This window comes from Alternaria rosae (assembly GCF_020736505.1).
Source record: "Alternaria rosae strain MPI-PUGE-AT-0040 chromosome Unknown BKA58scaffold_1, whole genome shotgun sequence".
NCBI lineage: Eukaryota > Fungi > Ascomycota > Dothideomycetes > Pleosporales > Pleosporaceae > Alternaria > Alternaria rosae.
This window is the reverse complement of record NW_025763570.1, coordinates 1,331,997-1,353,118: the sequence shown is the minus strand read 5'-3', so window position 1 is coordinate 1,353,118 and position 21,122 is coordinate 1,331,997. Positions and strand designations below refer to the sequence as shown.

At 53.2% G+C, this 21,122-nt stretch overlaps 11 protein-coding genes and 1 non-coding gene across 12 annotated transcripts; 7 read left to right on the top strand and 5 right to left on the bottom strand.

Annotated features, from left to right (window-relative positions):
• Nucleotides 1–176: 176 nt before the first annotated feature.
• On the top strand, nt 177–660 carry BKA58DRAFT_372209 (uncharacterized protein). Its single transcript, XM_046169104.1, has 2 exons — nt 177–290; nt 365–660. The coding sequence occupies exons 1-2, from the start codon at nt 203–205 to the stop codon at nt 571–573; spliced, it is 297 nt and encodes a 98-aa protein (XP_046030698.1). The 5' UTR covers nt 177–202; the 3' UTR covers nt 574–660.
• Nucleotides 661–2,149, top strand: BKA58DRAFT_372208 (yeats family-domain-containing protein). The gene is made up of 3 exons (XM_046169103.1): nt 661–774; nt 825–849; nt 900–2,149. Exons 1-3 carry the CDS (start codon nt 742–744, stop codon nt 1,673–1,675), a joined length of 834 nt encoding a protein of 277 aa, XP_046030697.1. The 5' UTR covers nt 661–741; the 3' UTR covers nt 1,676–2,149.
• On the bottom strand, nt 2,150–3,400 carry BKA58DRAFT_372205 (GPN-loop GTPase). The gene is made up of 3 exons (XM_046169102.1): nt 3,277–3,400; nt 3,215–3,231; nt 2,150–3,161 (listed from the first exon to the last, which is right to left on the bottom strand). The coding sequence occupies exons 1-3, from the start codon at nt 3,301–3,303 to the stop codon at nt 2,333–2,335; spliced, it is 873 nt and encodes a 290-aa protein (XP_046030696.1). The 5' UTR covers nt 3,304–3,400; the 3' UTR covers nt 2,150–2,332.
• An 85-nt stretch (nt 3,401–3,485) lies between these two features.
• BKA58DRAFT_372202 (S-adenosylmethionine synthetase) lies at nt 3,486–5,644 on the top strand. Its single transcript, XM_046169101.1, has 5 exons — nt 3,486–3,729; nt 3,783–3,787; nt 3,845–3,874; nt 4,031–4,658; nt 4,708–5,644. Exons 1-5 carry the CDS (start codon nt 3,682–3,684, stop codon nt 5,164–5,166), a joined length of 1,170 nt encoding a protein of 389 aa, XP_046030695.1. The 5' UTR covers nt 3,486–3,681; the 3' UTR covers nt 5,167–5,644.
• Nucleotides 5,645–5,668: 24 nt separating this feature from the next.
• Nucleotides 5,669–8,024, bottom strand: BKA58DRAFT_8543 (uncharacterized protein). The gene has a single exon (XM_046176047.1). The coding sequence runs from the start codon at nt 7,901–7,903 to the stop codon at nt 6,110–6,112; it is 1,794 nt and encodes a 597-aa protein (XP_046030694.1). The 5' UTR covers nt 7,904–8,024; the 3' UTR covers nt 5,669–6,109.
• Nucleotides 8,025–9,169: 1,145 nt separating this feature from the next.
• BKA58DRAFT_407209 (uncharacterized protein) lies at nt 9,170–11,690 on the bottom strand (the record flags this gene model as incomplete). Its single annotated transcript, XM_046172015.1, has 4 exons — nt 9,170–9,661; nt 9,707–11,155; nt 11,320–11,451; nt 11,664–11,690. The coding sequence occupies 4 exons, from the start codon at nt 11,688–11,690 to the stop codon at nt 9,170–9,172; spliced, it is 2,100 nt and encodes a 699-aa protein (XP_046030693.1).
• A 304-nt stretch (nt 11,691–11,994) lies between these two features.
• Nucleotides 11,995–12,080, bottom strand: BKA58DRAFT_t2. Its single transcript has one exon. It is a non-coding gene; the product is annotated as a tRNA-Tyr (tRNA).
• Nucleotides 12,081–12,287: 207 nt separating this feature from the next.
• On the top strand, nt 12,288–13,070 carry BKA58DRAFT_304179 (uncharacterized protein; the record flags this gene model as incomplete). Its single annotated transcript, XM_046167009.1, has 1 exon — nt 12,288–13,070. One exon carries the CDS (start codon nt 12,288–12,290, stop codon nt 13,068–13,070), a length of 783 nt encoding a protein of 260 aa, XP_046030692.1.
• Nucleotides 13,071–13,278: 208 nt separating this feature from the next.
• BKA58DRAFT_8496 (uncharacterized protein) lies at nt 13,279–15,219 on the top strand. The gene is made up of 2 exons (XM_046176034.1): nt 13,279–13,746; nt 13,796–15,219. The coding sequence occupies exons 1-2, from the start codon at nt 13,486–13,488 to the stop codon at nt 15,185–15,187; spliced, it is 1,653 nt and encodes a 550-aa protein (XP_046030691.1). The 5' UTR covers nt 13,279–13,485; the 3' UTR covers nt 15,188–15,219.
• A 31-nt stretch (nt 15,220–15,250) lies between these two features.
• On the bottom strand, nt 15,251–15,974 carry BKA58DRAFT_407206 (GNAT domain-containing protein; the record flags this gene model as incomplete). The annotated part of the gene is made up of 2 exons (XM_046172014.1): nt 15,251–15,748; nt 15,801–15,974. 2 exons carry the CDS (start codon nt 15,972–15,974, stop codon nt 15,251–15,253), a joined length of 672 nt encoding a protein of 223 aa, XP_046030690.1.
• A 225-nt stretch (nt 15,975–16,199) lies between these two features.
• Nucleotides 16,200–18,316, top strand: BKA58DRAFT_8464 (oligosaccharide translocation protein RFT1). Its single transcript, XM_046176024.1, has one exon. It carries the CDS (start codon nt 16,284–16,286, stop codon nt 17,916–17,918), a length of 1,635 nt encoding a protein of 544 aa, XP_046030689.1. The 5' UTR covers nt 16,200–16,283; the 3' UTR covers nt 17,919–18,316.
• BKA58DRAFT_8465 (retrograde regulation protein 2) lies at nt 18,317–20,421 on the top strand. The gene has a single exon (XM_046176025.1). The coding sequence runs from the start codon at nt 18,715–18,717 to the stop codon at nt 20,398–20,400; it is 1,686 nt and encodes a 561-aa protein (XP_046030688.1). The 5' UTR covers nt 18,317–18,714; the 3' UTR covers nt 20,401–20,421.
• The last annotated feature ends 701 nt before the right edge of the window (nt 20,422–21,122 follow it).

The window sequence follows — 21,122 nt, the reverse complement described above, 5'->3', positions numbered from 1 at the left end:
GAACCTGTAATTAGCACTATGGCGTTGTAAGGCACGTCGCACTCGCAGTTCTGGCCAGTAGAAAGAAAGTCCATGTCGTCATGACGCTTCATATTAGCGTACGGGAACCCTCCTCCAGAGCCAAATGCAATATGGTTTTGTGACCGCTGGCTTGTACTCCGCATCTTTCCAGACGAAACCAATATTCATACGTCAAACTATCATGCAAGCCTTCAGAAACCTCTTCAAGAACGACCTCGTCCTCGTAGGCACAAACCTCACCGTTGTAGCCGGCTTCGCGACATATCTTGGTATTACACCTTCTTTTCATCCACTTCGATTATGAAGCGCGTAAGGTTGTTGTTCTAACCGTTGTGTTCTACAGGCTCTCGAGTGGAGAAGAAGTTGGATCATATGGAGGAGGAGCAAGAGGCGCGAATGGACGAGATCGAAGGAACACTACGAGGTCACATTGGATTGATCGAGGATTCGTTGGACAGGATCGAGGGAAAGCCAGATGCTGGAAAGCAAGACAAATTGTACAACCAGAGGACGAGAGACGAGAAGGGAGGTAGGAAGGGCCAGGACAAGTAGGCGGGGCGGGCTGACAAGGATTAGCTGTTAGCTTGCGTGCCTGCATATCGGTGCCAGTCGTAGCTCGCTCGACCTTTGACAAAATACACGACATTATCACTTGCGCAAACCACTTCATAAAGCACACAAAACCCCGCTTATTGAACTTGATCCCACGCGACTTACAAGATGCCTGCGCCTGCCTCAAATAAGCGCGTCAAGGCAAGTCGGCCGCTCCGATACAGCTGTAGGCGCATACTGATGATGGGCAGAACAAGCGCATCAGCCGAAACCTCAGTAAGACGCAGCACAATCCATGCGCCAAATCATATACTCATTCTGCGCAGTAATTGGCTCCGAAGCCTGGCAGCTGCCTCCAGTAGGCCACCCCGACCGCCCCAAGGGCGTACCCGACGACCACACGAAGCGCTGGACCGTATACGTGCGCGTACCCGACGGCGACCCCGACATCCGAGCCTGGCTGAACAAAGTATCGTTCAAAATATTTAACACATACGAGAACCCTTTGCGCATGGTAGAGAAGCCACCGTTCGAGGTGACCGAAACAGGATGGGGAGGCTTCAACATCGACATAAGACTGCACTTCCAGCCCATCTCAGGCGAGAAGGCGCAATACCGGCAACACTTCCTGCAGCTGGAGAAGTACGGCGACGAAAAGATGCAAGCAGAGCAAGAGCGGACAGGCTGCGTGCGCTCCGAGTTCCTCGAAGTAGTGCAGTTTAATGAACCCACCGAAGCCCTCTTCGACGCCCTCACATCCGAAGACCAGTGGAACTACCTCATACCCGCCGGCAAGGGTGGCTCTAAGAAAGCCTCGCTCGGTGCGAATGGCAGGCTCAGGCGTGGTCTGCCCAACGGCGAGCGCAGCGCACAGCTACCGGAGAAGGGAGCTGACGAGGTTCCTTTCAGCCAGGAACAAGAGCAGGCGCTGCAGGACTTCTTCAAGCAGAAGATGGAGGACGTGGAGAGGCAGTTGGACAAGGAGGCGAAGAAGAAGGAAGAGGTAGAGGCTAAGCTCAAGGCATTACGCGGTGAGCTGGGGCACGAGGCCGCTCAGCAGGCTGCGCAGCAGGCTAGTGGCGATAGGAGCCGGCGCAGGTGAGGACAAGTGATGCAAGCTCACTGCGTTGAGACCTTGAGCCGCCGATACCACGGATGCTTCACATGAGTTGGCATAAAGAAGACTGACAACATGCAAGAAGGGTTAGGAAACGGCGGCGCTAAAGCACAACGACATACGGTCGCGAAGCGCAGAGTAGGGACATGGGTGCCATCTGCTCGTCGCTTCAATCGAGCACTGCGCGGCTCCGAACGTATCCCGAGCCGCCGGACGACGACAAGAATCTTTTGGGAGTCGTTGATTAGATGATGCCAGGTTATGAATCGGACATATACGTATACAGGAGGTAGCTGCTGAGGCCTTGTGCTGGCTTACCACCTGCACCGTACTGTACGTTGATGCGAGGGGTTCATAATACGCCGTGTTTCGGGTAATACTACACAAATAAGCCGTTTGCCCCGAACACACGTACTGCCGCAAAATGGAGTGGTGTATTCCGTATCATTCTGATCAATGTAATGCACTAGGTGTATACTCGTGATTGTTCTTTGTATTGGGTATCGTATCTCAGCTCGTATTGTCCGTCGCCCCCACCGCCTATGTATGCTCCAACCATCGTAAATCGAAAACGCCCACAAATGCCAAATATGCCCACCGTAGCCAGAACACCTTGAATGCAAACATTTCCGGATGTGACAATCACTCGACTTCCAAATCCTTCGGTTCCTTGGGCTCTTGCGACTCGTGGAACTGAATGGCGTCGTCGATGTAGCTCAGCACCGCACCCAGACTATCCTCGTCCTGAACGTCCAGCTTGAGGAACGAGACCATGCTGAACCCATCAATGAGCTCCGCCACAGCCTTGTTGAGCTTATGAAACGACGACCCACTCATGAGGCTCTCAGTCGATGCCGGATCTCTGTATTTCCTCTCTTCCTCCGGCGTAATCTTCTTGCGCGCCGGATCATCCTCGATGAGATCAGCATCGACATCCACGAAGCGCTTGAGGTCGCGCTTCGCAATCTGCCCTTTGACCAGATCCATCTTGCTCAGTATATTGATATGCGGCATCTCCAGCATCATCATCGCGCTCATCGCAGACAATGTACCCGAGAAGAATTTCGGCCGATCGATAACAAACGTCGCTTCGAGGAGGTACGCGGCGCACATGCGGATGTTGAGGGAGCCGGTCATGAGGTGCTTGACCAAGCCCGGTAGTATGGGTACGTGTGTGTAGAGTTCGATTTGCCCTGGCATGTCGAAGACGATGAGGTAGTCTTCGGTGACTTCTTCGAGGGGGTCCGTCAGCCAGTCGAGGTTCTCCATGAGGAACTCGAAGCAGTAGATTAGCCCGCCGTTGGGGCCGAGGCTCATTTCTTCCATTACATCTTCCAGGCTGATGAGGTCTTTGATGTCGAGGTCGGGCTCGAAGGCGAATTCTTCGGCGGCGGGGTCGAGGTTTACGTAGAAGCAGGGACGTTTGCTATTTTGTAAATGCTGTATCAAAGCAGTACAGAAGGTTGACTTTCTTCAAAGATTATTAGCTTTTTAGTGATATCAACAGCAGCAGCCACTACGCACCCGGCGCCTGCTGGGCCCTTTTCTTGTCAGTTTAGAGTTTTTCCAAAGAGAAGTTTACATACCATAACCAGGGTGCCGTATTTACTCATTGTCGCAGTTGAGCTCTCAGTTGATATGGCGCGTCACTTCGGCTTTACAGAAACGGGGCGGGATACTTTTCTGCGGGCGGGCGGTGAGGAATATGAGGGGACCGCGTGTGGTTGGATCTAGCACGCCGAATGGCGACATAGCGTCCCCACGCTGCCCAGGTGCGGTTCGGCCGCCCTGCCTCACCCAATCCACTTTTTTTCACTTTGTCGGCAGTTAGTCTTGCCAAAACGCCCAAAGCTCGCTGCATGCATAAATCCCACTTCTTCTAGCCCCTCACTTCCCTCTCCTCACCATCCGAATCTTCCTTCTATAAGAGCGTGGTCGGTCGAAAGCCCTAACTAGCAAACCATTCACGTATTCCCAAATCAATCGCCAACATGACCGTCCCCAACGGCAACGGAAAATCTACCTTCCTCTTCACTTCGGTTTGGTCTCCCATAGACGACCTGCGTGTGGACACTATGCTAACATATCTTAGGAATCGTATGTCCGACTCCACGAAAAGCATGCGAGACATTACTGACTCCTCTACCTTTGCAGTGTCGGAGAAGGACATCCTGACAAGATCTGGTACGTACGCTTCTTCCATTCCTTCAATTGCTTTCAGAGCCGTTGTTCGTTGCGCGATAAGACACGTAACGCTCGGCGCGATAGACGGCATCCCCGCCTGCTGAAACCGGGACTTTTTTTCACAACCTCTTCGGGACATATCTGACTGTATGCTAGCGACCAAGTCTCGGACGCTATCCTCGATGCCTGCCTCAAGGAAGACCCTCTCTCCAAGGTCGCTTGCGAGACCGCCGCCAAGACCGGTATGATCATGGTCTTCGGTGAAATCACCACCAAGGCCCACCTCGACTACCAGAAGATCATCCGTGGCGCCATCAAGGACATTGGCTACGACAGCTCCGACAAGGGCTTCGACTACAAGACATGCAACGTCCTCGTTGCTATCGAGCAGCAGTCGCCCGACATTGCTCAGGGTCTCCACTACGAGGAGGCTCTCGAGAAGCTCGGTGCTGGAGACCAGGGTATCATGTTCGGATATGCCACCGACGAGACCCCCGAGCTCCTTCCTCTTACCGTCCTCCTCTCCCACAAGCTGAACTCGGCTATGACTGCTGCCCGCAAGGACGGCTCTCTGCCATGGCTGCGACCCGACACCAAGACTCAGGTCACCGTTGAGTACGCCCACGATGGCGGTGCCGTCGTTCCTCTCCGCGTTGACACTGTCGTCGTGTCGGCCCAGCACAGCGAGGACATTACCACCGAGAAGCTCCGTGAGGAGATCAAGGAGAAGATCATCAAGAAGGTCATCCCCGAGAAGATGCTCGATGACAAGACCGTCTACCACGTACGTCCACAAACCCCCATACGTCGTCCTAGTATACTAATATAGTCAGATCCAACCCTCCGGTCTCTTCATCATCGGTGGTCCCCAGGGTGACGCCGGTCTTACCGGACGTAAGATCATTGTCGACACCTACGGTGGCTGGGGTGCCCACGGCGGTGGTGCTTTCTCCGGAAAGGACTACTCCAAGGTCGACCGTTCCGCCGCCTACCTTGCGCGCTGGATCGCCAAGTCGTTGGTCCAGGCCAAGCTCGCCCGTCGCGCACTCGTGCAGCTGTCCTACGCCATCGGTGTTGCCGAGCCCCTCTCCCTCTTCGTCGAGACATACGGCACCTCGGAGCGCTCCTCCGACGAGCTCGTCGAGATTGTCAAGAACAACTTCGACCTCCGCCCCGGTGTCATCGTCAAGGAGCTCAACCTCATCAACCCCATCTACTTCCAGACCGCCAAGAACGGTCACTTCACCAACCAGGACTTCACATGGGAGAAGCCCAAGGAGCTCAAGTTCTAATTCTAACGCCTTGATTAAAGACATAAAGGTGGGCATGAATCAACTTCAGCCCAACCGTTTTCAAAGTTAATAAGCGCGACGACAATGCGTCCGTTGCGCAGCAGTGAGTATGAGAAAGATTTGCATATCTTTGGGAGGCGGGTAAATGAGCCTTTTCAACAAGTGTTTCAACGGCGTCCACAGGGCATTATAACTATACCCACATGATACCAGCCCGTTTGTACTTTCCAAAAGTTTCCTATGCGGATTTCCTTTTCATTTAGATCGGCCTAGGGCAGGCTGTAGATATACAGAGAGCTTCAACAATTGTTGGACCGCAGTACGTTGTCAACACGTACGTGAGGTCGTTTCGCGCACTAGTTCGCGAAGCTGGTAGTGGTTGGGGAGGATGGGATATAGGGAGAATCAATCAAGTGCCAGCGAGTCTGCGCTGGGGTCTTTGACTTTGGCGCGGGTAGCATGGTGCTGTACCGACGTATTCATGTGTTTGTGTTGCTGTGATGTGAAGTTGTGTACGACATGATGATTCACTCCAGTCATTCGAAGGACATCTGACCATATTGCCTGCTCCAATAGAATCTAACCATCACATCGTCTGTGATAGTAGAAAATCTCGAAGCCTACTTGACATCAGGCTTTCAAAGACTACTCGCGTAAGACCTCTTCCAAGGCAAGCATGGTGAGTAAGGATATATTTATACAAAAGAAGTGGAAATATCTAATAGTGGTATTTCGATTTATAGCCAAGGTGAGAGAGTAGAAACCGTTCCTTCGCCGCTCTATCAAGCAAGCGACACAAGCCCTGTAAAAAGGGCCATCCAAACCAACTCCAATAATCTATGCTCTTGCGACTGCCATGCTCATAAAGGTATTCTAATGCCAAAAGGGTAATAATCGTTTCTCATCCATCCATGTCTCATCTCATCTCATCTTCCATCTCACCTCAGCCGCCAACAACACTCCCACTCCCCACGCTACCACCGAGATCCCAGTAGTTTCTCGATGACCCACCACTTCTCTTACTCTTCTTAGTACTCTGACTGGCGCAACTAGAGCTACTCCTGAGTTTAGTCTTGCTGCCACCGGTTGGGGGCGCGTAGTAAGTAGCAAAGCGCCGTGACTCCCTCGAGTGAGACGCGGACGACGTGGGGAGTCTGTTATCGGTCGTCGTCCGGTTTACCAAAGGGTGGTGTTGGCGGATGATGGCTGCTCGGCGGGCGGAGCTGAGGTTGTCGTTTGTGGTTGTGGAAGGAGCGCTGGCGGTGCGGAGGGGTTGTGGTGGGGGGATGGTTTGCGAAGACGAGGGGATACTGGGGCGCCGCGAGGAGAATCGTTTCATGAGGAAGTTGAAGATCATTTTGACGTCGATGTCACGTTCCCAGTACTCGCGCTCTCGCGCTAGTTCGTCGGCGATGTTTGCGGTTGGGGCAGGAGGGATGTGGGATGAGGTTGCGGCTTCGGTCTCGGTAGGTTCTTCTTCAATACCCCATAATGATGCTTCGCTATAGGTGTGTGAAGTTTGCGCGGGAAAGGTGGGTGCGAACTGGGCCGAGGCGGGAGATGTGGTGGTAGGTTGTGAGCTTGCGGTTTTTGAGGATAGGGGTTCGGATGCGACTGTCGTGTTTGATAGTACGGGTGTAAGACCTGCGTAGTCTGGTACTGATTGTGTTCGTTGGTATGTAGAGAAAGCTCCTGGGTGCTCAGAAAGCTGGTTGACCAACGTTCCCAATTCCTGAGCTACCCTCTCAAGCAGCTTCGTCTGCCAGGTATCATCTGAATACCGGGACGCGTCGATACCTGCGTCTTGCAGAGCTTTGTCTGCCGAGAACTCGGCAGGCGTTCCGGGCGTAGGTGTGGCGGCCTCATCAGGTAAAGCCTCTCCAAAAATGACTGAGAGTGTGTCTTCGTCCAAACCGATCAGATCCCTTATCACTCGTCGCGTTATCCGTTGCCAGAATGATAGATTCTCCGTGCCTTCCTCGGAAGATTCACTCTGCACGTCCGACACAGACTGTGCAGTAGGCGGTTTTGTGCCCGTTGCCTCCTTTTGCGCATCAACCCGACTCGCTCCCGTACTGACCATGCTCATTCGCCGCCTCCGCCTTGTCTCTTTCTCAATCTCTTCCAGTAATGCTTTACTTTGCTCAAGTCTCCACCTTTCAATGCGCTGTCGCTTCTCGTGTTCCGTGTTCGTATCCTCATGGTCTTCGAGGACTGACAGGTGCCGCTGCACACTGGATCGCCGCCTGGGTGCTCGTCGCTTCTGTCGCTCGAACTGCCACATGTGTTCCTGCATAGTCGCATTCGGCTTGAACTCGCCCAATCCGTCATGGGTTGGTAGCACAGTATCGCCGCTCTCTTGCAGCCTGCCTACTGGCGCACCATATTCCGATGGCTCATGGAACGCGTGTAGGCCATCATCGAGGCTATCTAGCTCCTCTTCCGTCCCAAGAAATGAACCAACACCGTCGTCTTGTTCGGACCGCGCAGCAGTCTCGAGCGAGCCAAACTCGCTGAAGCGTGACAGACCAGCTGTCCGTGGGGTTCGGTCGGTCGAAGTGGTGTGTGTGCGAGTGGTAGCAGAAGGCGCGGTCGGCGAGAAGAGGACCCATTCCTCTGATTGATCCAGAGGTCTGTTGGCTTGTAATGAGGTAGTTGCGGGTTCGGTCGCGGGTTCTGGTGCTTGGTAGGATATCTGCCTTCCGGGCTGCGGTCTGTGCTGCTGTATGAAAGCCATAGTGTAGTAATCTGAGGGGGGCTGCGACGTATACAGTAGTGGCGACGGAGGAGTCAAGTGCTCTGGCAAGGCACGTGGGCGTCGGGCAGATGGGATAAATTGTGAGGTTACGAAATAGTGTAAACGCGTCGCGTTGGGAGCGGTGTGTTCCTTATCGTTATGTTGGCCTCATGCCTCGTTGCGACGTTTACCACTACTCTAGCGGTGGGAGGGGAGAGTGTATGATGCCCAGTATGTCGTGCGCTAGGGACACGCTACTAATGCAGGCGGCGGGTGATCAGGCGCAAGTGCGGTAAAACAAGATGTGACGAGTCTACCAGAGATAAATGAAACACGCGGGAGACAGGCGATATAGGAGAGGCAGCGTCCTTGTAAGGCGGCGAAGATGTGAAAGGGAGGCTGACCTGCGTCAAGCATGCGGCGAGGGAGACAAGAATAGAGATGCGTACTGAGTGACGCTGAGGTTAACTTCCCTGATAAGAGATAACCAGCGAGGCCCGCTCTAGCAGCTAGAGCACCCCCGCGGCGTCCCACAAATGCCAACTACACACGCCGCACGCTCTGATGATGATGTGATGAGCCAACGATTACTGATTCGCACCATGTTTCCTGCCCTCTGACTCTACGAAACCGAAGAAGGGCCAGAAACGTTCTCTAGCCGTCGCTCAGTCACGCAATCGTGCATGCGACATTCGCTCATGGATTCGCAACCTCCACCCCTTACGCTAGAAGACTGTCAGACTTGCGTGCGGCACCGGGCAAGGTGCAGTCGCAAGCTATTCTCATCACAAACATGACACTATCCCGAAAAACCTTCGTCAAGGCCCGAGGCCAGGCTTCCTCCCTTATGAAGCATCACCACATACATTCCATCGTCCGAAAATGCTGCGAACATTTCGCGTCACGTCAGTCAAGCCCCGAATGTTGTCCCCTCCGATCATCGCCCCGATTCGGCGATTGTCGCCCGTGTTCGCCCGCTTGACTTACCCAACGCAGCAGTACAAGTGAATGTACTCCAAGCGTGACAAGGAACACGTCTTTGCAGATTTTGTCGCGAGACGACTTGCCTATTGAGTCACACATTTCCGCTTGACGATGCCAAAAAATCCGTAAGATGCATAAACACGTATCCGTGTTGTGTTACGTAGGTATCGAACAACGACGCTATTCAGGTATAGTACAGATGCCACAAAACGCCGTGCAGCTATACAATGAGTGTCAACAAAAGGTCGCTATCAACAATGTCATATCCTCATCATCGCATCTTCAAGATGCAGAATCATACTCTGTGCCGAAGACGCGCTTTGCGTCTTCCTCGTTCATCTCTTCGCCCTCCCCAATGTTCACCCACCTCTTTGTAATCCTAGATTTCTCTCCGGGACGTCCCTTGAGCACACACTCGCCGTTGCCTTGACAAATTTCCTGCCGCCCTAGATTCTTGAAGCGGGGGCCAAGTGGTCCATTGACGTAATGGTACTGGCCCAAGAAGCGGTATTGTCGAGGATCGCTAAGTGGGTAGAACTTATCGCCCCAGTGACCACCAAAGTAGAACCATGAGGTAGGTGCGCGCGGGTTGAGGTTCGATGCGACAAGACGATCGGATTGGTAGTCGTACTTGTATGAATACATGTTCATGACAGGGTCCCAGAGAGGGCCCCGATCTGTTACGTCGTGGAGAATGCCACCAGGCAAGACGTACGGATGTACACCTGCCGTAGCGTACATGGCGTGGGTACCGGTAGCAGAGAAACCGATGGGCTAGTTATGTTAGTGTCGCACATAATCCTGAGACGTTGAACTTACCCTCTGTCCACTCTTCTCTACAGCGTCCCATGTATACGCTTCTCCAAAGCTGTGTTCACTAAAGAACACCGCTTTGGGCTCACCATGCTGGAACCTGACCACGGTATGTTCCCAATCGCCAACGTGGTTGCCAAAACGAATGTTGAAGACAGCGTTACCTAGATTGTAGCTGTAGAAGAAAAACCAGAAAGCGTCCACCACACCATCGCCCTTGTCTACAACAACCAACGGCACGGGTGCATCACTTCGACCACCGACCACTTTCTTGCCAGTGAAGCTGCGTCGAGCATAACGCAGCTCTGATCGCCAGTGTTTATCATCGTCATCAACGAGCTCTTCGCCTTCGGGCAATTCCGAAGGGACTGGTAGACCGGGAGCTGTGGGATCTGGCCGGATGCCACCTCGATCCCTAGTGTCGCCAGCACCGACATGCCACCAGCTTGACTTTTCGCCATTCTTGTCCTCCGTGAGATGTCCGGGTCCTTTGTGATACTCTTCTTTGTCATCATCGCCGTCGTCATTTCCATCATTCGGCGCGTTGGGTATGTTGTAATCCGCACCCAGCCAGGACGGGCGGTCCTCGACGTTGTCATCGCTCTGGAGGTACACAAACCGTCCCCACTTGTTAAGGTCACCAAGATCACTAATGTTCGGGTGGTCGCTAGATGCTTGCAGAGGCGTATAGTTCAGATGTGGTGTTGTGTGTATCAAGTGTTCTGCCATGTCACCTGGCCAGTACTCTTCTCCCGAGAAGAGGTGGATGAGCGGCGCGTGGTCTATCACGTATTGCGGTATCTCGAGTTGCTCCGACGGTTTGTAATCAGCTGGAATGTTTCGCGCATCATTCCAGAAGTCGGTCAAGTTGACCTTGGCTTCCTTTCCGTCTTCTGTTGTCCTCTGGCTCTGAGCTTTCACAGTCTGTGTAGTCCATTGCGCCTTGTTCAGATGCGCCAGCCCACACATGCCGAACCAATTGCAGGCCTTCCGGTCTACCCATGACTGTGACGACGCGACCCAGGCCGCTTCGTCTGCGCGTTCGCTCGAGGGGGTCAGGCTTTCGAAAAGGACGTTTTGATATAGTTGCGAGAACGAGAACAAGCCAAAGAAGGTACCCGCAGCAGCGATGGCGGGTTTCCTGCCCTTCATCTGAGCGTCGTCCTCGGTCGAAAAGTCGTCGGTACCAGCGAGAGATGAAGTAGCCTCTTCAGATGGTTTCGTTCGGGAAGAATGCTCTGTAGGAATATCGATGGTAGGTAGAGTGTGTGAGTGAGGAGCGTCCTGCGCAGCGTCTGGTGATTCGTTCGGAGGGTGGGAAGAGTATATTGCTATCGGAGTGTACTCAGGTACATCTATTGAATGTATGGATGAAGACGGAAGCGATGACGGAAAGACCGCCTGGAGTGGGACCTGCCCTCCGCCATGTTGGAGGTACGGAACGATGGGCACTGACTGGTTAGCTTTCGCTCAAAGGCTCGAACAGGCAAAGCAAGGGACGTTTGGCACGAGGTAGGAAAGATCTGAAGCCGATACTGCCGGATGGCTGACAAAACGGCATCAGCAGTGGGAGGTGTGGCTTCAACTCCGATAGTCGACAAAGCTATGTGCTGCCGGACATGGCAAGTGCAGGGCGCGACTGGCATGATCGACAGTAGAGAGGCCATCGCACAGTCCAAAGAGGCTTGAACTGAGCTAATGGTGTAGGTAAAAGTGGGGAGAGCGCGGAGGCAGCGGAAAGGTAGTGATGACTTGAAGTGCTATAACCTGGCCGGACATGGGCGGAAGCACACTTACTGATGCGAGTACACGGCCGTGGCCAGCCGATTCCGTACTAGAACCAGGCTTGAGAAATGTTGGATTGTCAATTTGAGCAGACACTCAGTGCGACAATGGAACAGGCAGCGCGACGGGAGTTGGCATTGAGGTGGCGCGTACGGTTGGTGTTTGGGGCATGTTTGACAGCTGCCGGCTGGGCACACGTCGTCATCCCTGGTTCCAGACGCAGCGGGGACCTCGGCAGCCATGCGGCTCGCAACTTGGCTTCCAGGCACGGCCTGCAGCAATCGCACACCCACACCATGGGGAGGTTAGTCTTAGGTGTGGCTTGTTGCATGTCCCTGCCACTTCATGGTGGATCCAAGGTTCAGTCCTCAGATGAGGCTGGCGTAGAGAACTGTGTCTGTTGTTTTCTGAGCCTGCTACAATACGCAAAAAGACGACTCCCAAGATCACCACACTGGCAAAAGAAGTGGTCTCCGCTACTTTCACAACACAACGCAAAAAAAGAACGATCTCCCCACCATGAGTCGAACAAGGGACCTTCTGATAACAGCAGATATTACAGTCAGACGCTCTAAACCAACTGAGCTACGGGGAGAATACTTCAAACGAAGTCGTGCTTGGTTTTTCGATGGAGAAGTGAGCAAAAATATCGTTTATATCCCACTATTATTTACCAGCTCTGTTGCTTGCAGCTCGAACCCTTCTAGCTAGCGGCTAATTTACACACTTCTATCACCCTGCCCCACCACTGCTAGCTTTACGACCCTTCAACCTGCGCCAACGCACAACAACGCCGCTAATGATGGCCGCGCCCGAGGAGGATGAGTGGGAGTACGAGTACGACGAGAACGAGACCGAAGACTTCTACATCCCGCTCGACTTGTCCAATGTCCCTGCAGCGCAGATTCCTATGGTCTCGCAGGGTAGACCGGGACATCCAACTTTGCTCAAGAGCAGATTGCGCGCACTGAACGCAGCTCGAGCCCAACCAGCTGAGTTCGCCGCCGACAGCAATGATGGACAAGAGACGGCAACCATGGGCGAAGTACAAATTGTTGGCCTCCACACACCAAATCCGCTGGTCATGTACAACGGCCAGTTGCTGAGTTGCCATTGGACATCGACCGTCGGGACCGACATGTTCTTCGTGAAGCCGAATGCAAGCTCTTCAACCCAGTCAGAAACGCTGCGATCTCTCCCGTCGGTCGATTTGTTGGCTCTGGGGTCTGCAAAGCTCGTAGCAAAAGTTGGACGTCTGCGACCGCGCGACGATCTCTTCGACGACGCCAGTAGTACGCAACAGGCAGCAGAGGTCGCGCCTGCCGCAGACGGCAACCACGGCGCTACATCAAGCGTAAACAACATGCCAGACGCTCATCCTCCCAGCAATGAAGAAGCCTCATCCGCTTCATCGAGCTTCCTTGCTAGGCTGAATGAGGCCAAAGCAAAGAGAGGAGACAAGTCGCGCCTGGCAATCTCGAAGACACCAGAAGGCTCGCGTCTAGTGGCAGAAAAGGCAACGACTGGCTCTGTCAATGCTGGCACCTCGCAGAAACACGGTGACTCGGTCATGGGCGGCACGTGAGGTGCATGCGAAAAATCTTTGGAAACAGCCGAAGAAGACAGGACCACCACGTGCTACCTCATTCGAACGAGCCGCGAAGCACCTTGCGAGCGATATTGAGTATCTAAAAGCGTATGCTGATAACTGAAGATGGCTGAATGGATCGTCAGCGTGGTACAATAAAGCGGTATGGTGCAGTATCCGCAAGAGCGAGGTCCTGCCACCACCTATGACCTGCACTTTCCATGTCATGCACCAGCGTACCTGCCACACCAAAGAAAAGCGCGAGGCACCTTTGTTCTAAACCGCACATGGCCATCTCTTTATTCGTGCTTCCCATGCACTAGCTCGTCGGTCTCGTCTACTTCACATCCTATCATTTCATACCTGATCTACCAACCTGCTCCCTACGTATACTCCAACCTTACTCATCCCGATGCAGCGAATGCCAGACAGGCTGAGTGTCGGCATCATTCCGGAACAGCGCCTGGATATCGCCAACACGTCTTTACACTGGCTCTTTGGCAAGGACGGTGGATACGTCACCCGGCTCAACGACGCCTACGCGCAAGATACACTGGACGACAACTTCCCATCTGCGAAATCAGAAGCAAGAATCGTGAGGGAGATAGGAGACTGGATGCAGTCGCAAGAATGCGATGAGTTCTGGGCACCTCGGGCGCGGCAGCCTCGTCGCGTTAGCAGCTCTCAGGCAAGCGGGCAGCTCTTTGAACTGACAGTCATAGGCGCTTCCAACTGCAAATCAACTAATCGAACAACTTCATGACGACAAAATCATACCAGATGTCTTTCAAAGTAAAATCGTCGCCTGCGAGACGATTCTCCAACTCATCGCTTTGCAGTTGCTAGCAGCGTGCTATACCCTCTCGCCCCCTTCGAGCGCCAATCACATTCCATTGTTCCAGCAGCACAAAGAGAGAAGATTCATAACAGCCCTGCGCTCACATTCTCATCACCGGTATTCTCCAGCCGCTGGTCACCAAGCCCGCCCACCTTCCGAGACTGAGTCATGGCCTGGGCTCTATACGGGGCCTTCGGCCGAAGAGAAGCTGGCGCAATACGTCAGTCAGAGGCGTAAGATACGCAAGCAAAGCAGCGGTTATATACCATGCTTCACTGAGAGCGGATGGACAGACGGGCCGCCAGCGATGGCCACACGCGAAGATTCACGGAGCACCTTATCACGAGAAAGCTCCAGTTCATCATCTGAACCTGGGTTCTTCTCCAAATTGATATGTCAGGCAGCAGTACCGAAGAACTACCGGCGAAAGCATGACACCATGTTCTTTAGTCGGATGCCTTCGAAACAAAAAAAGCAGAAACGAACACAATTTGAATACGAGCCAGACTATCGCTCCGAACGTCGAAAAGTTAGTTCCCAGCCCGTTCAACGTATACCCTCGTTACATCGTCTTCGGCATACACAGTCTGCTCTGTGCATCGCAGTAGAAGCAGACCAAGAAGAAGAGGTACCTGTCGAAAGCCCACATGACGGGAAACGTCACCCCTCGGACCCGTCGATTGGCAGTATTCTTACCTACACTTTCCAAATCCCTGAGGTACGACGCACCTCTGTTACACCAAATTCCAATTGGGGTCCGGCTTCCTCAGAGGAGGGCATGATGCGTGCTTGTGGACGAGGAGATCTCATCGCCACACGGGACTATTTCGACGATATGCCGGAGACACCAGACAATGTACGTCACCAGCAGTCGAGGTGGAAGATACCTCATTGGCGCCACAAGCTTACTGGCTCCCCACCACTACCCGCCACTATGTCATCTATACAGCCCATGGCCACCACACCAGCTGTTGATTACTTCGCCCAAGTCTATACTGACAAGCACATCACTCACCAAACTGACGATCCCGAGATCGCAGCGAAAGAACATGGCGATGCTGGTCCCGAGATCGAAGATGACTCAAGGCTGCGGAAGATGTTGGGAAACATCGTGACTCCGGCCAGCGACGACGAATCCAGTGACAGTGATATGGAACGGACCAAGAAAAGAAAAGGCATCCAAGAATCAGATATTACAGCTTTTGAGGTCGCAGAACGGTTTCGAGACAAGACAGGAGATGGGTGGGAACATACAAGGGTCAAAGTGCTTTGGTGATGCCACAGACGAACACATGATATGCGTGTAGGTAGCTTGTCTAGATATTCGGCTTTTCCAGATCTACCTAGGAGGCTTTGCTTCAGCAGCAGCTCTATACATCCTGTAGATGTAAGTCGACCTCATGCCCAGAACAGGATTGTCAAAGTCATTCTCCCTCTTCTCATGTAGCTTGAAGCCAACCTTTGTCAACACGTTCTGACTAGCCGCCAGCTCGGTATCGGTATGTGCCTCCGCGTAATCATATCTCGGTGCCAATCTGTTTCTGTTGTTGCTCCCGTCACCATCTACCTGTCCGTTCCCTATCCTCCCGTTGTGTGTGACTTGTCCATAGTTTTCCTGCGCATAGTCCGCGATATCACGGCCCGAGTAATGTTCGAAGAACAAGGGCATAAACGCTTCCAACGCTTCGGTAGCGTACCCTTGCCCCCAGTATGAAGCGTTGAACATGTAGCCAATCTCTGGGGCGCGGACTGCTCCTATCAAGCCGATGACGTCGGGGCCTTCGTGCGGCGCTAGGAGGACGATTGCAAAGTTCCAGTTGCCTTCGACCTGGTGACACTACAGACGGTTAGCATACATTGAGATGAAATGTATGGGGTAGTAGGCTTACACCTTGAATCCATGCTTTTGCTCCTTCGAGGTCGTCTGAAGGTAGAATAGACGTATGCTTCATAACCTCCGGGTGCTTCCGCATTAGCAACACGTCCTCTGCATCGTCGAGGCGCAACGGCCGCAGCAGCAGGCGTTCGGTCCTCGCGAATACCTGCGGATCAACCACCACCATCGTCGCGAGCGTGCGGAACAAGAAAGTAATATCGAGCCATTACCGGCTGTACTGTGCGCTGATTAAGACTCACATTGTGTCGTGTGTCATGTCATCAAGGTCTCGCTGTCGCTGTGGCCTGCGCTTGTGCCTTGCAGCACGCGTCAAACGCTTTACCCTTTGCGGACACGTAACGCCCATCGCCAACTCAAGCTGTTCATCAAACACACCGCATCACAGCAACATAACCAATCAAGATGGCATCCTGAAAAGCGCTTTACATCATTTCCAAAGCTTCTTCGTCGTTTCCGGTCAGATCCAGCCTTTACCATGTCGAATTCAATACTTTCCGCTTCCGCGAAGGGAGCCACCTTTCTCATCCTCCTGCAGGTGGCTTCTCGCGCGCTGACGTTTGCTGTCAATCAGGTTCTGTTGAGGTTCCTGTCACCAGAACTATTGGGCGTGTCGGCGCAGCTGGAGCTGTTTTCCATCTCTGTGTTGTATTTTGCCCGCGAGAGTCTGCGTGTGGCGCTGCAGCGTCAGGCTCATGGGACGCAGGCTGTCGTCAACCTTTCGTATCTCGCTGTCTTTTTCGGCACGCCTCTGGCGTATATTCTCGCGCTACTATGGATGCGTTCCGATACGCCAAACGTTCCGTACTTTATGGAGGCCCTGGTTGTGTATTGCCTAGCTACCTTCTTGGAACTGCTGAGCGAGCCGGCGTTCTCTGCTGTGCAGCAGAAGCTACTTTACAAGGTCCGGGCTTCTGCTGAAAGTTCAGCTACTCTACTGCGCTGCGTTGGTACTTGTGGCTCAGCTATCTTGGCTAGTCGAGCTGGCCTGGACATTGGGGTCTTGCCATTCGCTATCGGGCAGCTGGCGTATGCATTGGCTTTGCTTGTTGTGTACTCGTACAAAACGTGGCCTGTTGCAAAGACTGATGGCTTTTCGCTGTTCCCGGAAAGAGTACCGTCCACTCAGGAAAACCCGACATTGATGAATTACTTCTCAGCTTCTCTACTGCGACTGACTGCATCTCTTAGTCTGCAGTCGGCGTTGAAGTATGTTCTCACCCAGGGAGACTCTCTTCTAATTACAACACTGGCATCTCTCGCAGATCAAGGCGCCTATGCGCTTGCTTCAAACTATGGAGGTCTCATTGCACGCATGCTGTTCCAGCCCATTGAAGAAAGTAGTCGCAACATGTTCGCCAAACTATGCGCCAATGTAGAGACGTCGTCGGCAACGAAGAAGAAGGACCAGAAGAAGTCGGACGAACAAAAGCAAAACCTTGCTCAAGCTTCTAGGGTATTGAGTACCATACTTCGACTCTACGGAATCATCTCCTTGTTCGCGGTTACACTAGGACCTGTACTAGCCCCAGTACTTCTCTCCATCGTTGCTGGGCAAAAGTGGTCTGCGACGTCGGCTTCGCAGGTACTCTCCACGTATTGCTACTACATACCCTTCCTCGCTATTAACGGAGTCACGGAGGCTTTCGTAGCCGCAGTGGCAACCAACAAAGAGCTATACGCACAGTCCGTTTCCATGGGCATCTTCTTTGCGCTCTTCGCAGGTAGTGCATGGTTCTTCATCGGGCAGCTCGAGATGGGAGGCAACGGCGTAGTACTTGCAAACACGGTCAACATGGGCCTGCGCATCATCTGGAATACCTGGTTCATTAGGAGGTTCTTTGCGAGGAACGGGTCGGAGTTCAATGCACTCGAGACGTTGCCCTCACTTGCTGCCATGGCACCCGCGGCTGTTATACCTACCCTGATGCGAACGAAGCCTGCAATCAGCTTTCTTGGGCGGCTTGGAGTGTTTGGAGAGCTGATCAGTATGGGTGCAGTGGGTGGTGTTTACGTCTTGCACGTTCTTTTCTTCGAACGGCAGTTTCTCGTCGACTGCTATCGCATGCTCCGGCCGTCGCGTTCTCCTCAGCCACCCGAGAAGTCGAATTGATTGGGCACGAGGAGTCGTCATTGTACAAGGACGAACCTCGCTTCTGATCTTGAAAATGCCGATTGCCGTCTTCCAGCCCTCGCAGCGCCCTTTGGGATCTCTCGCGCCCTTCTGCAACGCGCAACAGGCAGATAATTCTATCTCTTCCATCATATATGTGTGGTCCCGGTTGCCATTTGGTTAACCAGGTTATGGGTGATTAGATCGTTGTCGGTTTCGCTCGAGATCGATCAATTCTCCCTTCCAAGGATTGTCGGACTATTGCAAACTACAGTACTTCCTAGAGATATTTTCCACCGCACCACTCAGCGCTCAGAAGACAAGACCGATACCGCAACCTGGATTTCCACGGCGCCCTCTACCGTCGTCACGGCCGCGGTCGTCCAACGTTCGTGCCAAAGTCTCTGCCTTGCCCCTGCATGATTGGTCGCAGTTGCTAGCGCCATAATCTTCCTCTATGCAGGTAGTGGGGACCCCCGCAACGTCATCGCGAACACAGAAAGTCAGTTCAGAAAACACTTCACATCACGAGACACTGCTGTTACAACCTCTCAAGTAATCTGGGGGTAACAGAAACTACGTTGAGAAAGCTGGGGGTAATCAATATCACTCTTGCATAAGGCGGGACACAACAGCGCCGCTAAGGAGTTTCCTGGGGGTAAGAGAAACTAAGTCTCGAACTGGAACCTCGTTAATCACGCCATCAAAATTCTACGGTTCGCACCGTTTCTTCCGCTTACCTCTTGGCTGACATCTGGGGCACCAATCGCAAATCCGGGGAACCTGCGCTACCAAAATGGTCATGACGGACGAGTCAAGACACCTCCATGGGTTGGTTGACATGGGAAGCAACGGGATCCGCTTTTCGATCACCGACCTCACGCCAGCGACGAAAAGGCTGTTACCGACTGTGTATCTGGATCGGGCGGCGATATCGCTGTACGACGCCCAGTACGATAATGGCCAGGTCGTACCGATACCAGAACCGACCATCAAGCAGGTTGTCAAGTCACTATTGCGCTTCAAGGATACGTGTGAGGATTTCGGCGTACCCGAGAAGCAGATTCAGATTGTAGCTACTGAAGCGACCCGAAAAGCCAGCAACTCTGAAGATCTCCAAAGCAAGATCAAAGATGCTACTGGCTGGAGCGTCCAACTCTTGTCGAAAGAAATGGAAGGCCGGATTGGAGCTTTCGGTGTAGCAAGCTCCTATCATAACCCGATGGGGCTCATGATGGACCTTGGTGGAGGCTCCACGCAGATCAACTGGATGATTCCGAACCGGGACGGCAGAGTTGACATGTGCGAGAAAGGAAGCGCAAGCCTACCATACGGCGCAGCTGCACTCGCAAAAAGGCTTGAGGAAGCAGGCTCTCCTGATAGCGATAGCTTCCGGACATTCGAAAGCCAAGTCGTTGCGGACCTCCAAGCTGCAGTACAAGATATAGAGATACCACAACAGTTGCTTGACCGCTCACAGTCACTCGAAGGTCTCTCGCTTTACCTGTCTGGAGGCGGCTTTCGAGGCTGGGGTTTTGTGCTCATGTCGGAGCATGCGATTCAGCCATATCCCATACCCATCATCAATGGGTTCCGGACGACCAAGGACGCGTTTCATGACACCCAGGCTGTACAAGCAGCGGTGCAAAGAGAGGATACGCCCGACATCTTTCGGGTATCAGCCCGCAGAGCAAGTCAGGTTCCAGCCGTTGCTTTCCTGGTGAACTGCTTGTCCAAAGCACTGCCGAGCATCAAAGATGTGTATTTCTGCCAAGGCGGTGTGAGGGAAGGCATGTACTTCTCAGAGATGTGGCTCACGCCGAGTCCGTTGTTTGAAGCTACGATGAAATACGCTAAGCCATCGAGCGGGGAGTTTATGACAACATTGCAGAAAGTCAGTATCCCTCCGCCAACGGCGTCTCGTCAAGAATTGTTCAACTACGAGATGCAGAGAGCCTTTGGGCGTGCTATGTTTGCACATATGGGGCAAGTGAAGGATCTTCAAGCTGGAGCAGCGCTCCGAAGTACTACGACAGGACTTTTCTCTGCTGCACACGGGTTGACTCATGAAGACCGCGCGATACTCGCCATCTTCCTTTGTGAGCGATACGGTGGTTACGGTTCTATTAGTCCGACGGAGCAGGACTTCTACCGCCGGATGCTGCAGCTCGTGCCAGAAGACCTGCGATGGTGGTGTATGTTACTTGGCCGCGTTGCTGCAGTTCTCGCCAGCGTTTATCCTGCGGGTATGATCCGAGAGAAGAGGGTGAAGATTACTTCCCAGTGGACAACGACGAAGAAAGAAAACGAGAAACTGTGTCTCGATTTCAAGTTTACCAAGGAGCCGGATGAACTCGATGAAGGGCTTCATGCAGCGCTCAAAAAGGTGGAAAAGGCAGGGAAGAAGAAGAACTGGATAGGAGGACACGGATACAAAGTGCTTTTGACGATAAACGGCAAGGAATTTGGTGAGGAGGATTGAGAGTACCTGACGTTCTGAACCCTATTATGTGATTAGATAGTCTAGATGCCAGCTCGCACGAAAATAGCATTGTGGCGAAGATCGTGAAATCCAGACTTTGTAATCGCCATCGCACTGCAGCTGACACGAAGCATCGTGACATGGAGAGCGGTGTATTATGACGGCTTCACTGGTCGTGCAATGGTCATGGCTCGGAAGCGACGGGCATCGTGACCTGCTGCCCGCGGGCTGGATGACCCTTCGCCTCATGACCGGACATCGGATCTCATGGAAGACGTGGCCTGTAACGCCCGGACTAGCAGCACGTGCAACAAACAACCCAGTCCCAAGGGGCCCCATCAGTCATGGAAACCGTTTGGAGACGGCGCCAAGGATCGTGAGTTCAAATCTGCAGGACGCGTAGGTGGGGATGCGAGGTGAAGAGGCACTAATGCGGCGCCCTCCATGGACTCCTCATTACGCGCGCATATGGTGCAATAGCTTATGCAGTCAAGGCCAGGTTTCTTTCGGCTGGATTGAGGAAAACTCTGATGCGGCTTTTTTGCAGGTCATGTTCTTGGAGCACTGCGAGCACCGGCTTGGTGGCCCCGTTTCTAATTACGTGAAGTTTGCCCAGGTGGGCGATGCGGTGCAGGCGCTAGCGGCTGCACATTCTGGGGAAGCTTGACTCGGCTTTCCGCGGTTGAGTTCAGGTACGCCGCTGCCGAGCATCCAACGACCAT